Source organism: Mustela lutreola, chromosome 12 (genome assembly GCF_030435805.1).
Source record: "Mustela lutreola isolate mMusLut2 chromosome 12, mMusLut2.pri, whole genome shotgun sequence".
In the NCBI taxonomy this organism is placed as follows: Eukaryota; Metazoa; Chordata; class Mammalia; order Carnivora; family Mustelidae; genus Mustela; species Mustela lutreola.
Genome location: NC_081301.1, coordinates 43,001,278 through 43,019,196, shown reverse-complemented (window position 1 = coordinate 43,019,196; position 17,919 = coordinate 43,001,278). Strand labels below are relative to the sequence as shown.

The following is a 17,919-nucleotide window of genomic DNA, read 5'->3' as shown; positions in this document are numbered from 1 at the left end:
ACCAGGGGATTGGTTGGAAGTTTACTAAGGACTCTAGAAAATTGGTAGAATAGCTGACAAAGAAGTTTCCAGAAAGGATAGGCCCCAGGGAAGATCTGGGGCTCAGCGTGGGTGGGGGGCATATGGACTTTCTCTCAAGGAGGCTGAGCTTACTCTAACTGTGCTTCAGCAATGGTTTTCTATTTACTAAATTTGAATTCCCAAGATAGAGAATCAGATAGGCCTAATATATGTCAAATGTCTACTGGCTTACACCAATGAACTATAGTTGAGTGTGGGGGCAACATACCAAAGCGCAGACTCCAGGACCTCACACTTGAATAGCAGCTTCATTCCCCTAAGAAGGGGGCATCACAGTGAGCTGGGCAGTCTCCCTGAAATGCATCTGATACACGGGGATGAGTTGGGCCTTCTGGATTGGTCTAATAGCTAGTTAAACATTCAGTCTCCTGTGAGGCTCTTGGGTAGCTCAGTCAGTTAAGTATCTGACTCTTGATTTCAGCTCAGGTCACGATCTCAGGGTCATCAGATCAGATCAAGCCCCTCATCGGGCTTTGTGCTCAGCATGGAGTCCGCTTAAGGTTCTTCCCCCTCCCTCTCTCTCTGATCCTCCCCAGTGCCCTCATGCTCTCTCTCAAATAAATAAATAAATAACATCTTTTTAAAAAACCACATTAAGTCTCTTATAAATCCTACACTGTCCAGACTATTTAACTCTCAAATGGGATTTCTATTCTCATGTTTGAAAATGTGCATGAGTTAGAGAACTAGTAAACAACCTGATCCCTTTTTACAACTATCAAAGTAGAGAGGAACTGTCAACCAGTAGTTTTTTTTTTTTTTTTTTAAGATTGTATTTATTTATTTGACCGAGAGGGATCACAAGCAGGCAGAGAGGCAGGCAGAGAGAGAGGAAGGGAAGCAGGCTCCCTGCTGCACAGAGAGCCCGAAGCGGGGCTCAGTCTCAGGACCCTGAGACTATGACCTGAGCCGAAGGCAGAGACTTAACCCACTGAACCACCCAGGGGCCCCTCAACCAGTAGTTTTTATAAGAAGTTGATTTATAGAAAGAAAAACTTGCCTTGAACTTCCTGGCTATCCCACGTATTCATGGTATGAAACAACGCAGGTCTAAGTATTTGGGCTGCTCCGTCATTCTTTTTTTTTTTTTTTTTTTTAAAGATTTATTTATTTATTTGAGAGATAGAAATCACAAGGAGACAGAGAGGCAGGCAGAGAGAGTGGGGGAAGCAGGCTCACACTGAGCAGAGAGCCCGATGCGGGGCTTGATCCCAGGACCCTGGGACCATGACCTGAGCCCAAGGCAGAGGCTTTAACCCACTGAGCCACCCAGGCACCCCTGCTCCGTCATTCTAATGATTGGAATCTTACAGTTTTTCTTTTTCTTTGCCTTATATTTATTCATTTGTTCATTCAACAAAAATCTATTAATCATAACTCTGTGCCTAGTATTGTGTTAGTATGAAAATACAAGGATGAGAAGATGAATCACTGTCCCTTGGGTAATTCTCAGAGCAGTTATATCGGCAAATGGATAAATTGTTTTGGATTATGACAGTGGAAGTGTGAAAAGTGTGGTTCATCTGGTTTAGTCCCCTTTTATTCCACTGCTCTCAGGAAGAGTCCAAATGGCAAGAGCACGGTTGGACTTCATTTCATTTAGGTGTTTCTCTCCAGCCTATACAGCACTGCGTATAGGAGTCCAGGGAAAATGGGCACATTTTCTAGTCATATCAGAAACACCAGATGTTGACATATGGTAAAAGATTTAACTTTTTTTTTAATGTCAAAACAATCATGACATAATATAGACTAGAATTTGAAACTCACCTGAAGTTTTAAGATAAAGTGAAAGATTTCAAACACATTTTGATCTCTAGCTATCTCTTGAGACTGCTAGGAGCACTCCTTTGCTTCAGAGTATTTTGGTGAAACTGAGAAGCATTACTAATATCTAAAATAATTCTAAGAAAGTTTGAGTTCTACAATCATCTGGTTTAAGAGTATTTTTCGCCAGTATGATTTACTTGATGTTTTAAGCAATGAGGTACAGCTAACGGTATTTGTCCATTTCTCATAACTCTAGGGTATCTGTCCAGGACAAATTGAAACCTAGGAGTAAATCATAAGTTCCTTAGATTTTGTGCCAAGAATCACACTGGTTATATTTATAGCATTTCTTTTCAAAATTCTCTCTCTGACAAAAGATTTCTTAGAACCAATGAATTTATAGGATTTCTCTCTATATGCATGAATATTTGGTTTCCTAAAAATATAAAACCTCAGGGTTTTTGATGAAAATCGCAGAAGCCTGATTGCATCTTGTTGCTTATCAAAAACCACTTTTCCTAGCTTCTCCATTTCTAGGAGATCACCTCAGTTTTCCCTTCAAGCTTTATTCTTTTGTCTTTCTCAGGATGAGGGGAAAAGCTGGGAAAGGTCTATAGATAAGTAGAGAGCTAGAGACATAATTCAGCATAATAGGAAGCTCATCTTCTTCTCCATGGGCTGCCATCATTAGTATTCAACATGTGCAAATAACTGTGATGTGGCTTTCAAGAAATCACTAATTGTGCAGAAGTATTTTCCCCTTTATATAATAAGGCATGTAAATATTAACTTTTTGACATTTTGTAGCTTTATCTTTTAAATGGAAGTCTGTAAGAAAGGGTCTGTGTAGACAGTCTTCCTGATTGTTTTAGAGAAAATACTGATAACCAGGAATTCTCGCCAAAGAAATTATTACATCAGCCGTAGGCACAGGTCCAACCTTACCACCGTGAGACTAACATTCAGGGACAAAGACACTCGTTCCTATCAGATGAGAAATTAAATCGCTGACCACAGAGGGTCATCCCAACGCCCCTGCATTTTTTCCTTATATCAGAAGGTGTCTTTGGACCTAAAAAAATCATCTAAAATCACTAAATGTTAGAAAGAAGTAACCAGTAAGTAAGAATCTAGGAACATTTAACCATTCTTGTACTTTAGGTTTTGTATAGCTTGTTTTACTTTCTGTATTTTTGGGGGGGGGGGGTGCTAGCAGCTCCTGCTCGCTCCTTCAGCCACATCTTGTGTCTACAAACTGTGGACCACAGGTTCTCACACTCTGGCATGCATTAGAATTATCGGGAGGACTTGGTAAGAATAGATCGCTAGGCCACCTCCAATTCAGTAGGTCACGGATGGGGGCTACATTTGAGATTTGCGTCTCTAGCAGATTCTCGGGTAATGGAGAAGCTAGTGGTCAGGGATCACACTTGGAAAACCATTGCTCTAGCTCTGATCGTACCTGCAGCTCTGGAAAATGCCAGGCCTTCCTCCCCTGCCCTACCTTTGCTTGGAACACACTTTGCAGCCTATCTTCTTTGCTAATTATGTGGTCACGCAGGTCCTGCTCGCATACCACCTCCTCCAGGAAGCTTTCCTTTCATCCCCAAGACAGGATTAGGTACTCCATGTCTCTCTCTCTTTTTAAAGATTTTATTTATATATCTGATAGGGAGACACAGATAGCGATAGAGAGCACAAGCAGGGTGGAGAGGGAGAAGCAGGGAGCCTGGCTGTGGGGCTTGATCCAAGGACCCTGGGAACATGACCCAAGTGGAAGGCAGATGCTCAATTGACTGAGCCACTCAGGCACCCCTCCTTGTCTTTGTTGCTATCCTTATTTCCTGTTTCCCACAGAGGACTATTAACTTTTAAAGAACTGAGATTGTTAAAAAAAAAAAAAAAAAAAAAAAGAAGAAGAAGAAGAACTGAGATTGTTAAAAAAAAAAAAAAAAAAAAAAAAAAGAAGAAGAAGAACTGAGATTGTTAAAAAAAAAAAAAACTGAGATTGTATTTTGTTTCTCTTCATTTACTCATGTCTATTGAAATGACTGCCATGTTGTAGGTGTTTAGTAAAGGTTTATGGAATGAGTGTGCTCTACTCAGCAGAGCCTTGTTTTTCTTAAAAGGATGTGAAGCTCAGAAGTGGGGACCTGAATGCAACCGTGTCTGCACCGAGTGCAAGAACAACGGTGTCTGCCATGAAGATACGGGAGAATGCATTTGCCCCCCTGGGTTTATGGGGAAGACCTGTGAGAAGGGTAAGTCAGGAGCGCTTGATGAGCAAGTTCCACATTTAAAAAGCCGTCATTGCTGGACGTAGAATTTTAACTCTGGACACTGTTGGGAACAGAAACTAAGTGGCCCATGTTAGGCCATGTAGGAACTCGGTGGGAATTGGAAAAAAGCACCCTTTCCTAAAGGTTCTTTATTGCCAATCAAAGTTGTCCCTGCCGCAGCTGAGATTGGATTGTTTTCTGTTTTCACTAGTCTAGGGGAGACCCGTAAAAGAAGACCCATACATTTCAAGGGGTTGAATATTTAACTCTGACTTATCTTTTTCTCCCACCAAAGCTTGTGAGCTGCACACATTTGGCAGAACGTGTAAAGAAAGGTGTAGTGGACCAGAGGGCTGCAAGTCCTATGTGTTCTGTCTCCCAGACCCCTACGGGTGCTCCTGTGCCACAGGCTGGCAGGGTCTGCAGTGCAACGAAGGTACGTGCCAGTCACACCCCTGAACAGAAATGTTCCAGCACGTACACCCGGGAGACCCAGCTTGCAGGAGATCAGAGCGAGGGATGAACCTGGACTGTTCACTCTGCAATCCAGTGCTGAGCTATGGGTTGGTTTGTTTTTTTAAAAGATTTTATTTATTTATTTGACACAGAGAGAGCAAGAGAGACAGTGAGAGGGGGAACACAAGCAGGGAGAGTGAGAGAGGGAGAAGTGGGCTCTGATCCCAGGACCGTGGGATCATGACCTGAGCCTAAGGCAGATGCTTAACAACTGAGCCACCCAGGGGCCCCTGAGCTACAGGGTTTTGAATCACAGATGTTTTCATTGCAAGTTAATGATGCTTTCATAATTAAGCATAAGACTCTGGACGTTAGAGAAAGTGTTTTTCCTGCACATTATCTAGGGTTCTTATTAAAACACAGCCTCTTATTCCATAGGTGTGGACTGGGTCCTGGGGTCTGAGTTTCCCAAAACTCCCAGATGGTGCTCCACGGTGCTGGTTTTCAGATCACATTTGAGTTGGAAAGGCCATAGAGATTTGTATTTTTTTAGTGGACTCTAGATATCAGAGCTCTGAGGTCCTATCCAGACAGGATTTGGGCTTTGAAAATAGAGGAAGAGCTTTCTTCTGTGGACCCACTAACATCACCTCCTAGGCACCCACAGACTTCGTTTTCTCCCTTCGTCTCTGTTCACCATGGTTCTGGGGTCTTGGTTTACAGCGTGCCAGCCGGGTTATTACGGGCCAGACTGCAGGCTTAGCTGCAGGTGCACCCACGGGGAGCTGTGCGATCGGTTCCAGGGATGTCTCTGCTCTCCAGAACGCCAAGGGCTGCAGTGTGAGAAAGAAGGTAAAGCAAGGTAACACTGTAATTAGGGCCGTGTTTAGCCTGTCTGCGCTGGGCTTTGCCGGTTTTAATTCTTGCCCAAATTCCTCAAGCCCAAATTCCTCAAGCCACTCTTCTGTTTCCATCCAGAAGTTGGGAAGAATATACCCCAAGTTCTAAAGGACAGCATTCTTGTCCTTTCCTACGGGCCCTCCTCCCGGGCTTCATTCCTCCTTCTGCGAGAGGAAACCACGTACCCTTTGTGGAGCAGGGAGTGATGACTGGTGGGCGAGGGCTCTGCCTACCCTGTCTGCTCCCTTCCAGGGCACCCATCTTTTCCCAGGGTATGCACAACAGGGGAGAATTCCTTTGGAGGGATTTGGACAAAGGCTATTTTTGAAAAGAAAGATAGAAAAAGGAAGCAAAAAGAGAAAAGATGAAGCCTCAAAGCGCAATTTTAAGTAATTCTACTTCAGAAATTATCGTAGAGCAAGGGGTCCACAAACCCTGACCCACAGGCCATTCAGTCCGCCATTTTTTTTAACAACTTTATTGAGATATCGTTTCTATACCATGAAGTTCATTCCTTGTAAGTGTGCAATTGAGTGATATTTACAGAGTCGTGCAGCCGTGACTGCAATCTAATTTTAGGATGTTTCTAATTTTAGGATGTTTCTGCTCCTTCAGAAGAGACCTTGTACCTATTGGCTGTAGATCCCATTCTCCCCCCCCCAACCCTGCCCCCTGGCAACCCTGAATTTACTTTTTGTCTCTATAGAATGACTTATTCTTGACACTGCATAAACTGTAGATGGGATCACCCATTACGTGGTCTTTCGTGACTGGCTTCTTTCACGGACCATACTGATTTTGAGGTTTAACTGTACTATAGCACTTAGCCTTTTTATTTCCCCACCGTCTGTTGTTGTAAAGAAAATTTGATTGGCAGGAGCCATACTAATTCGTTCAGAACATGTACTCGCTAGCTGCTTACACTCTACATCAGGGTTAAGGAGTTCGTGATTAGGGAACTTCCAGTCCGCAGAGCTGAAAATATTTACTATCTAGACAGAAAAAGCTTCATTCTTCCTCTAGAATATACTTTATAAAATGCAAAGAAACATATTTTTATATATTTTCCCAAAATTTAAAAATAATGAACCTATATAATAACTTTTCCAACCCTACAAACCTAAATGTTCCAGAAGGAAATCTACACTCAGAGCAGCAAGACCAAGACCCTTACAGCTTTTTGTCTGTTCGTTTTTAAATTCAGAACAAATATGGGAGGAAAATACCAACAATTGTTTTCTCAAAGGCTTTGGCTTCATTTTACTGTGTTCAGTCCCCCCCTCCCCCACCGTTCGGACTTCTGGCCACAGGGCAGGAACCTGGGAGGGTCTAGGAAGGGAAGGAAAGGCCTTGGGGCTGCGGGCGGCCAACACGCCCAGGGATTTGACTTTTCAATTTCATGCCCGCTTACCTTTGCTGAGCCTGAAGTTGCGAAAGGTGGGAAACCCTCAGACCGAGATGCAGGCCCCTGGCTTTCAGATAGCAGCCCCGCACCCCGCTTCCTGGCTTCTCCTCCATCTCCACCTGCAAACGCCGCCTTCCAGCCGACTGCAGGAAGTGCAAGGCGACAGAGCAGGAAAGACTTAACTGCCTTCAAAGTGTCAAAGCGCTTTTTAAAGTTCCTATGCGAATCACTTCTTAAGCCGAAAAATCTGGTAGATTCTAATCACAATCCCTTCAAGTCTACGGATAGATCAAGGAATTACCCTTGTAATTACTAGACCTCTTTCCTCCCTGCTCCGTACCTTTTACTCATCGCGTTCTAGGCCCGGGAATCAGGACAACAATATAAAATATGAATGTTGTGTTCAACACGGCCCCATCGCCTTACCCCACCCCCACCAGTATCCAACAGTTCGTAAGTCCCCGCTGCTCTTGGGGGGCATTTCCATCACCCACAGTCTTCATGAACTGCTGGACTGGTTTCTACTGCATCTCACTTTTAGTTACAAAGGTCTGAGGTTCTCTAAGACCCTACAATTCAGAATAAAATCGTTGTATTTCAGGATTATTCATTCTCTACCACGTAGGTATTAGGCAAAGAGTCCTGATACCCTTGTTGATACCAGAGACAGTGTCTTTCAGTGTTGGTGGAAACACTAGTGACTGGGCTCTTGCCTTGAAACCAGTTTGAGGGACTAGTTCTGTTCCACTTCGCTTCTTGCGTGTGTCAATGTTCCTCATTGCTCACCACCTGCAGATTCAGGGAGCTCTGTCTTGTAGAGCACAAGGGAGGCTCACGTTGGTCAGCAACGTTGTGGGGTTGTTTGCAGAGTCAAAGAGGACCGAGTTTTTGTTTTTGTTTTTGCTTTTTTTTTTTTTTTTGGTCAGCATTCTCTTAAAAAATAAAGGGAGCTGAAACTTCAGACCAGGGATGATTTGGTCATGAGGATCATTTTAACATAGAGACTGTCCACCCCAGATCCACTGAGGGGAGCACAGCATTATGGCAGAGTGTAGACTCTGGATTCATACAGATCTGAGCTTGATTCTGGGCTATGAGCCTCAGTCTTCTCATCTGTAAGATGGGACCACAATAGCATTTTCCCCCACAAATTTATTACACGATGATAAAACAATAGATTACTTGCAAAGTTCTTACCGGGGACGCAGCTTGCCAAATGGTAGCTGCTTTTACTTCTGTTGCTGCTATGTCAAAGACTAGATTTCACAGTGCTGTTTTCCTTGTGCAGGCACACCAAGGATGATCCCAAAGATAGAGGATTTGCCGGATCACATAGAAGTAAACAGTGGCAAATTCAACCCCATCTGCAAAGCGTCTGGCTGGCCACTACCTGCCAATGAAGAAATGACGCTCGTGAAGCCGGATGGGACAGTGCTCCACGTAGGAGTTCTTCTTCTGGCTCCTGACAGCACTAGATGCTTTCGGTGTAGCAATCCCCTCGCTGCAGGCTGGGTTCCACCCTGGGCTTGCATCCTCCAAAGCCAGTGTGTTGTCACCTTGGACAGAATGCTGTGTCCCTGGGGAGGTAGAGCAGAGTCACCGCAGCCTGGCCAGTGCCACGGGGCAAGGTTGGAAAGAGACCACCACAGTGGAATTGAGGAAGCTGAGTGCCAACCACCCCACTCTTCCCGCAGAGTTTTCCCACTGTGTGTGCTGAGAGGAACATGTGAGGCTATGCAGGCTCTACTCCTCACAGTACATCCCCTCAGTCTAGCATCTATCGGGAAGAATGAGGGGGTCTTGTGGCCACCAAAGGGTGTGGCTAGGTGTGGCCACATGAATCAGCAGGAGATTTTTGTGTTACCTACCATGTGCTATCAGGAAATGGAAATTTGATGACTGATCTACTTCTATTGTGTTCTTTGGAGCAAAAATTAGCAGAGCACTAAAGAAGGCAGTTCAGTCTAATTTCGTTGATTCCAGATAGATCTGCTCTCACACTTCCCATTCAGAAACCATAAACCATGGAATCCCTTGGATCCGAATACTTTCCTTGGGCCTCCGACCTCTTCATTCTGCCCTTGTGGCAGGAGCTCAGCTCTGGTTAGAGGCGGTCAGAGCACTTCTTCTTTGCTGGAAAGGACTAAGCAACTTTTCCAAATGTTTCCCTTCTCTCTTCCAACAATCTCCAATGTGGCCCAGATAGGAGTTGCCCAAATTTCTCTGGGTCACCAGAGATCCTCAGAAAATTGATGTATTTTCTTGTCTAAACATTTTGAAATGGTTATCTTTTTGTTTTGTTTTGTTTTCCTCTCAAAGATAGCTGAAAATCAACCTGGCAAGAGGGCCAGGGAGGGCCAGTGTCCTCCCGGGTGCAGGATATATGGAATGTGCCATTCTTGGTTTCCACATGTCAGCTGTTCCTGACTCCCCTCAAACAATTCCTTAGGCAGTGAAGCCAGTTGACAGCTGCTTAAAATCTTGTTGGCCTTTTCCTGACTTAATGGAAGTAAGAGCTACCCTCTAGGGAGAGTCAGCCGTACTGTATACGTGCTGCTTATTTTTCCCTGTCCCCTCATTAGAGAAGTGGAAATGGGCTGGGTGACGTTGACTCAGGAATTGTCAAGAGCGGCAGAGTAGGGATGTGAGTTGATGTCTATGTGTCTCCAGGGCCCAGATTTTTCCCATAACACTGCACTCGATAGCCCCTCAGTTATTTGGGGGAGCCATTTTGTCCTCTCACCCAGCCATCTCTGTATTAAACTGGGAAGGAACAAATATTGCCAGAGCAGTTTAAAGGAATTGGGTTCTTAGTCTGTAAGTATTTACCCCACACTCCCAAACACACAAACACAACAGCAGGATCTGAGAGGGCGTCAATCCAATATAAACTTTCAGGGTTACTACAATAGCTTTGGAAATAAGCCAATGATTATACTAGCATTGCATTTGGCTTCTTAATCTCTCCTAGAAAACTTCTTATCAAACAATGAGATGGGGTCAGTGTTATGGACCTTTCGTGTGTTTATGCCTCCCTAGAAGCTTTTATTTGTGTTTGGCCCTTCCAGCCCAAAGACTTCAACCTTACGAGTCATCTGTCAGTGGCCACATTCACCATCCACCGGATCCTCCCCCCCGACTCAGGAGTCTGGGTCTGCAGTGTGAACACCGTGGCTGGGATGGTGGAAAAGCCTTTCAACATTTCTGTTAAAGGTAAGCTCCATTTTCTAGAGAAGAGCTGGCCTCCTCGGTGCAGTGTTTATGTATGTTTGGGTGCTGCTCCCAGATAGAAATGTTATCTGAACATGAAAATGCCTTTTTGGGTATTTTCTAGGTTTTAAAATTTTTTTCATAGGCAAGAAAATGGAAAGGAGGAATTAAGCAGATAACCTCATACAGCCCTGGCTTTGATTTTTGTCCCCAAGAGCAAGACAGCTTTTGTATAGCCCTGAGCAGATGAGTTTAACTTCTCTGAGCCTTTCTTCATTTGAAAATAAAGTTTAGTTCATCTACTGCTCAGGGTGACTGTGAATATTTGTTAAATATGCAAAACACCTGGAACTGTGTCTGGCACAACATGTCTAGTCGTGTTTATAGTACATGAAAAGTTTGACTTCATCATTGTTGTGACTTCCTATTCATTATTGTACAGAATAATTTGGAAAATACTTTGAGAATTACTCACTTATTATGAAGCACAGGCTATGCTATATAATGAACAATAATTTTTTCACATATTCTGCATGGTGCATATTCTTCCTGCTATGAATTAGTTTTCCAAAATTTACATTGATCTAAGTAGATGGGTATACATTTGTGGCTTGAGGGGGAGAAGGAACAGGAAGGTACATCCAAATTATCTTGGCTGGTATACATAGATACCACAAGGAATTTTAAATTTGGAAGTTTCTTATGAACCCATTTAGACAGAAACAGCTAACAGCTCTTGGATGTATTTTGTAGAAAGTCACCGGGCTAAGTACTTCACACACTTCATCTTATTTAATTATTATAAGAACTGTATGCAGTAGACATTGTTATCACCACTTTACCAGTCAGAAAACAGGTGCAGAGGGTTTAGTTAACTTGTATAAAGTAGCACATTTGTTAAGGAATAAATCTTAGTTTTGAACCGGGGTCTCCTGACTCAGATGCTGCACATTCTTTTCTAGACCATTTCGTTTTCTCTGTCTCCTGTGTTAAAGTTTAGGAAGCAAGATAACCAATGATGACTTGTATTTTACCCATTTGATTGCTTGATTAGGAATCTTTGGGCTATCTGAGAAGTAATTCCCATAAATAAAATAAAAGTAAATGCCCAGAGCATAATAATCTTTTTAAAGAGACCAGTAACGACATTAGCCTAAATACAACCTTGTAGATTGGGATTCTTTACTCTGAGCATCCATATAAACTGTCACAGAATCTTCAATATTTTTTTTTTGGAATTACTGGAAAAAGCCCTGATTTGTTTTATTCAGTAGAACATTCACATGATCAAAATAATTTCTTGTATCTTGCATGTTCTTGAAAGGAAGGAAATGATATGCAGACAAGACAAATTACCTTATTTTTAAGCTTCTTGGAATGTTTGCTGCCCATGGAAAATAAAAGTCAAAAATAAAACATGTTGCTAAAAGTCCGTGGTTATAATTTTTATTTTTTAGTAGAAGACACAGCACATAAAATCAATGCATCAAAGCCTTTGTAGTACTAAGTTACTGATATCTCTTCATGTCATATATACTGATAGATATAAAATCAAAATAGCCATTTGGTAAATTAGTCAGTGTCTTTAATCACAGTTAAAAAAAAAAAAAAAAAAAAAAAAAAGTTGCAAGGCTTTTACTACCAGAATATAAGTTGGTACAACCACTTTGGAAAACTGAAAATGTATGCTTAAGTTAGCCTACATATACCTAGGACCCGGCAGTTCTCCTAGGTATAGGCTCAAAAGAGTGTGTATGTTCAAAAAGACATCTTCAATATTCAGAGCAGTTTTATTCACGATAGTCACAAACTGAAACTAACCCAATTATCCAACCACATGATAAAGGAGAAATAGATTGTATTAGATTCATACCTAATGGGTTGCTAGGGCTGTCATACAGAGTGTCACAGATGAGGAGGCTTAAACAGAAATCTGTTTTCTCACATTCTGGAGGCTAGGTAAGTGATTGAAGTGTCAGCAGAATTTATTTCTCCTGAGGCCTCACTCCTTGGCTCATAAATGGCTGTCTTTTCCCTGTATTTTCACATGGTCTTCTGTGTGTGAGTGTGTGTGTGTGTCCTAATTTAATCTTATAAAGACAACAGTTGTATTGGATTGGGACCCACCCTAATGACCTCATTTTGACTTCCTTACCTCTTTAAAGACCCTGTCTCTAAATAGAGTTTCCTTCTGGGGATTAAGACTTCCACTTAAGAATTTTGGGGGAATGCAGTTCAGCTCATAACATCATACAATGGAATATAAAACAGCAACAAAAGAGAATTCCTGCAACAATATGGCTATCATAGACATAATAAAGAGCAAATGAAAATAGATGCTTTATGATTCCATTTATATATAGAACAGGCAAAGCTAACTGATAGTGACAAAAGCCAGGGTAATAGTTCCCTATTGAATAGTTTCCTGATCCTCAGAAGAGTGCCTTCCTGGGGACTGGAAATATTCCTTGTCTCAGTCTGGGTAATAAGTACATGGGTATGTGCACAAGTAAAGTCCCTCAAACGAAATACACTTAAGAGTTTTGTACTTTATAATATGTATATCTCAATACAAATTACTAAAAGACAAAAAACTAAAATAATAAATTACTAAAAGGCAAGTTTTGGAGCAGTTTGTTTCATGTTAATATCATGCATATACTGCATATCTGTTTATTACTTTTGTAATATCTGAGGCTTTTTTAATCCCATAAGAACCAATTTTAACCTATATGGGGGTGTTATTTCACCCTATTGAGAATATATGGTCTTTGAAATGGGGAGATTATTCTAGATTATCTGGGTGGACCCACTCTAATCAGATGAGTCCTTAAAAGCAGTTATCATCAGATAGAGATATCACAATGGAAGAAGGGTTCAAGATACATGATGTTGTTGTCTTTGAAGATGGAGGAAGGGACCATAAGTGAAGGAATGTAGGTGGTTTCTAGAAGTTGGAAAGAACAAGAAAACAGTGTCTCCCTTTGAGCTCTGTACAGTCCTACTAACACCTTGATCTTAGCCCAGTAAGACCCCTGTCTGACTTCTGACCTCCAGAACTATAAGAATCAATTTGTGTTGCTTTAAAGAGAAAGACCATGCATAGTTGAGAGGAAGACCAATATCAAATGTTCACACAAGCTCTCTAAGAATAATAAATTCTGAAAATTGCAATGGAGGACAAGATTAAGTTCTTTGAAGCCTAACTGAGGTTCTAGTATAGCCCCTGTAAAGAAATCACATCAGAGCTGATTAATGAATGATCAGTTAAGAGGTAACAGAGAATGGTGAGAGGCCTGGGGTTTTGGTTTCAGGAAAACAACACTTAAAAAGAACAGAGAGATAGAAAGGAGCTTGTCACAGTTTTCCTTGGATGAATTGAAAGGTCAGTGGCTCGGTGATGGGCGTTAAGGAGGACATGTGATGGGATGAGCACTGGTGTTACACGCAACTGATAGATCATTGAACACTACCTCTGAAAGTGATAATGTACTGTATGTTGGCTAACTGAATTTAAATTAAAAAGTTTTTTAAAATTAAAAAAATGTCAGTGATACTGGAGGGTATTGAGTGAGGGGAAGAGGAGGCAGGGGCTCAATGTGCAAGGCCTGATAGGTCATGGTATAAATTTTAGATTTTATTCTAAACATGATGGGAATCCATGGTAAGGTCTTGATTAGAGGAGTGATCATATTTTAAGAAGTACTTTGCGGATAGTGGGTGGGAGGGGAAAGAGCAAGCCAGGAGACCACAGCGCAGGCGACTGCATTGAATCTGAACAGAGAACTCTTAAGAGTGGTAGGGGAGACTGGGGGAGTTTTCAGGCCCTGAGACCTCAACCACCAGCCAGTGCCAGGTTCTTGACTCATGAGAAAGAATTCAAGGAATTCAGAGTATAGCAGAAGTTATATTACAAAGCCAAAGTACACACAGATACAGGATCTGAGATGCCCTGGGTGGATGCTGAGTTCTGCTTTTTATAAGTAGTCACAATGGGCGGGTGATATATTCTTGAAAGCTGGGAATAGACGGGGTCTTCCAAAAGCTTTGTATATCATTATGCATGGTTTATGGCAGCTACTCTGCGCAGGCGCAGTCTAATTTTTCTCGTACAGATACTCCATAGTCAAAATGTACGAGGAGTACTCTGGCGCCCCCAGTGGAGGAGTCATTCTGTCATTTGCAGGCTGACTGGGACTGTGTATGCGCGCCATGGGCTTGAGCCATAAGGGGATGCTTAGGGCCCTGAGAAACCATGGAGCTATCGCTGGGTTTACTCCGTTGTCACAAACAGTCTGTCGGGTGTCAGACTCCGTTCCCTGCCTTTTGTTCCTCCTGCAGTTACCCAGTGTTTCCCTATATACTGCCTCAAGGGGGTTTTGTTGGAAATGTAAGGTTACCTCTCCTCTGTCCTCATCAAAGTACAGGTAATCAACCTCCAGAAACTAATCTGATTGCTGAAATTTTTGTTTAGTTCTTCCAGAGCCACTGAATGCCCCAAACGTGATTGACACTGGACATAATTTTGCTGTCATCAACATCAGCTCTGAGCCTTACTTTGGGGATGGACCAATCAAATCCAAGAAGCTTCTATACAAACCTGTTAATCATTATGAGGCTTGGCGGCATATTCAAGGTAAGGTTTGAACAGGAAAGACTCCAGCTAAAGATGGGGCACCAGGAGGGGAAAAAAAAAATTCCTCAAATAAAGAAATACAGAAATCCTCTCTTGCACTCTCATTGCTCTGCCCCAGGGTAGTGGCTGTAGCCAAGGATTCCATTTCAGAGTTAATTACCTACCAATCTTTTAGTCTCACTATGCCCGTGATTTCCTAAAAAGGGCCCTCTAGGCACTCCATGTAGGTAATTGAGGAAGTTACAAAAAAGAGAACAAAAGGAGTTTTGGGCTTCATATTAACCCAGCTGACCTGGATATGTGAAATTAAGTCATGGCACTGTTACCGAGCCCTTCACATTATATTGTAGACTCAGCCAAAATTCAGAATCTAGTGACGTAAGGCTGATTTGCAAAGTAGCTGTTGACAATATCAATGGAGAGGTTTTATTAAAAAGCAGCTTTTTTTTTTAATATGATGGTAATAATTTGTCACTTTCCACAAACTGTTCTTTTAAGAACTTGTAAACCCAGCCCAATTTTTTTTTTCTTACCAACTGGAAATTTATCGTATGGTAAGGCAGTACTTTTGCAATACCTATGGAGAATAGAGTGTGGCTAAAGCAAATGGCTAAGGAGAAAAGATGCACATACTATTTCTTTATGAGATCTATTTTCAATGACTTCAGAGCCCTTCATTTGTAAATGGCATGATTATTACAAATCTGCTTTCTGGTCTTTGTAAGCAAATCCTCAAAGAATCTCTTCTCTTGATAGTCTGGTTGTGATCACTATGTATTTAAAAACAATGCCAATTAAATTATATTATTTTAATTGAGATCCCCCCATTAAGTCTAATTGCTATTCCATATAGTTGAAGATTTGTGTGGTTTTATCCTATAAGTGAAAAGACAAAATCCCTAGAGCAAAAGTGATTCAGTGGCTCAGAGAGACTTACATTAATGTATACATTGTAATCTGGAAACTTCCTTAAAAAAGCCTCATTTTCCTTATGTTAGGAATGGTGAGGCCCTAAAGGGGGGGGATTGGCTATTTCACTTAGAACATTGTATTTTTGAAAAACCAAACACTAGTTCACATCACAATAACAACATTCCACTTTAAACAATGTACAAGTATGCCAGCTTAAGTTTCCTGAACTTTCCCTCTTCTCAGTGACAAATGAGATTGTTACACTCAACTATTTGGAACCTCGCACAGAATACGAACTCTGCGTGCAGCTGGTCCGGCGTGGAGAGGGCGGGGAAGGGCATCCGGGACCCGTGAGACGGTTCACAACTGCTTCTATCGGTCAGTGGAAGCAAACAGCATTTATTCCTGCACTGGGTGGGAGGGGGGAGGAAGGGGAAAGAGGAAGGAAGACCAGGAAGGGTGGTGGTGGGTGAGTGGGTGGGTGGAGATGTAGGGGGAAGGAGTTTGCTTTTGAATGGGTGGGAAAGTGACAGGAAGGTTGGCAGCTTGGAGCCAAAGAGCTCTTTTATTTGGGCTGCACTCCTGGTCTATGTCCCTGGGGGAGGGTGTCTGCAGCAGTACGGGGACAGAGGAGGAAGCAGATGAGCCTTCAGGAAGTCAGGGCCATCCCTTAGGACTTGGGATTTACTTAGCAGCAACTGCTTGGCTCCTGAGTTTTACCAACAGCTTCCTGTTTCCATCTTAAGGGCCTAAGTGAGACTCTTGCCACATACGTACTTCAGATATCCCAGTTTATTTATTTTTAAAACTAATTTCTAATTTTTCAAAGTAATTCATGCACAGAGTTAAAACATCAAATAGGATAAAAGGCTTTTATCTAAAAAAAAGCCACCTCCCAACCCTCCAGTGCTGCCTCCTACAGGCAGCCTGTTTTACCTCCTTAAGCTAATTTTTTTGGTTTCAAGATTATTTATTTGTCAGAGAGAGTGAGAGAGCACAAGCAGGGGGAACAGGGGAGCAGCAGGGAGAGGGAGGAGCAGTCCTCCCACTGAGCAAGGAGCCCCCGATGTGGGGCTCCATCCCAGGACTCTGGGATCATGACCTGAGCCAAAGGCAGATCCTTACTGGAATGAGCCACCCGGGCACCCCCCCTTAAGCTACTTCGTATTGTACATACGACTCCATGTGTCTAAATCACTGGTTCTCAAACATTAGTATCCTTAAGAATTACCTGGAGAGCTGGTTAAAACACATTTCTGGGCCCCACCCCCAGAGTTTCCAATTCAGTAGGTTTGGGGTAGGGGTCGGGCATAAGACTTTGCAGCTCTAAGAAGTTGACAAGTGGTACTTGTTGATCCTCGATCTGTACATGCTGAGTAATAGTGCTTGGAGAAGCAGTGTGCAAACAAGGGATGGTTTCCTGGAACTCACCAGGTAGCAAATACAAAAAATAGCGCTTCTGGTACTATATATATACACATATATATATGTATATATATTTATATAAAAATTATATAAATAAATTTATATAAAATTATAAAATTTTATAAAATTTTTATTAAAATATATAAATTATATATAAAATATATATTATATACTTTTATAAATTTATATAAAATATATTTATATTTATATAAAATAAAAACTAAAATATATATATAATATAAATTAATATATATATACATATATATATATAAAAGTTGGAAGATAAAGAGGCCTCTGCTCTGTGCTCAGGTTGCTGCTAAAAGGCAAAAGATAGTTAATTCTCTCTCTGCCAGTGTTAATGAATCAAAGGGGAAGGTCATAATCTGACTCAGATGGAAAGTATTTATGAAACAGATCATAAAACACTTCACAGACCCACACAGTACTGTCTTCAGCATTCAGAGTATGTTCCAGCCAGGATGTCTTTAGAAGTCTCTTGGAATATTTCAAAGTAATTCTCAGGGATAGGTGGGGAGGGAATTCTTGAAGGTTCTTCTTTTCCCATCATTTGAATTTTGCTGATGTTTGTTTTTTAATTCATGGGGCAGTTGCACTATTTATAAGTATGTTGATTTAATGGTGAAAGCCAGGAGGCCCGGGTTGGGGGTGGGGAGGGGAGAGAACACACTCTGAACACAGTCAGCAAAAGGGCAGGTGGGGGGCGGGGGGTGAAGGGTAAGTTATGTTCCTGAAGGAAAGGAAAGGAAAAGGGAAATGACCATTTATCAAGAGACTCTTCTGCACCAAGCCTAGGCTTCGGAGGTTCACGTATATGCTCTCATTGT

The 17,919-nt window shown here is 41.9% G+C and overlaps 1 protein-coding gene across 2 annotated transcripts in view; it reads left to right on the top strand.

Moving 5' to 3' along the window:
- TEK (TEK receptor tyrosine kinase) overlaps positions 1-17,919 on the top strand; it is a 96,693-nt gene that overhangs the window by 54,381 nt on the left and 24,393 nt on the right. For both annotated transcript variants that reach the window (XM_059143572.1, XM_059143573.1), the window contains exons 5-11: positions 3,981-4,112; positions 4,426-4,566; positions 5,310-5,438; positions 8,180-8,331; positions 9,960-10,104; positions 14,576-14,737; positions 15,893-16,027. In XM_059143572.1, coding sequence (XP_058999555.1) covers positions 3,981-4,112; positions 4,426-4,566; positions 5,310-5,438; positions 8,180-8,331; positions 9,960-10,104; positions 14,576-14,737; positions 15,893-16,027 — 996 coding nt within the window. The remainder of the gene's footprint in view (positions 1-3,980; positions 4,113-4,425; positions 4,567-5,309; positions 5,439-8,179; positions 8,332-9,959; positions 10,105-14,575; positions 14,738-15,892; positions 16,028-17,919) is intronic.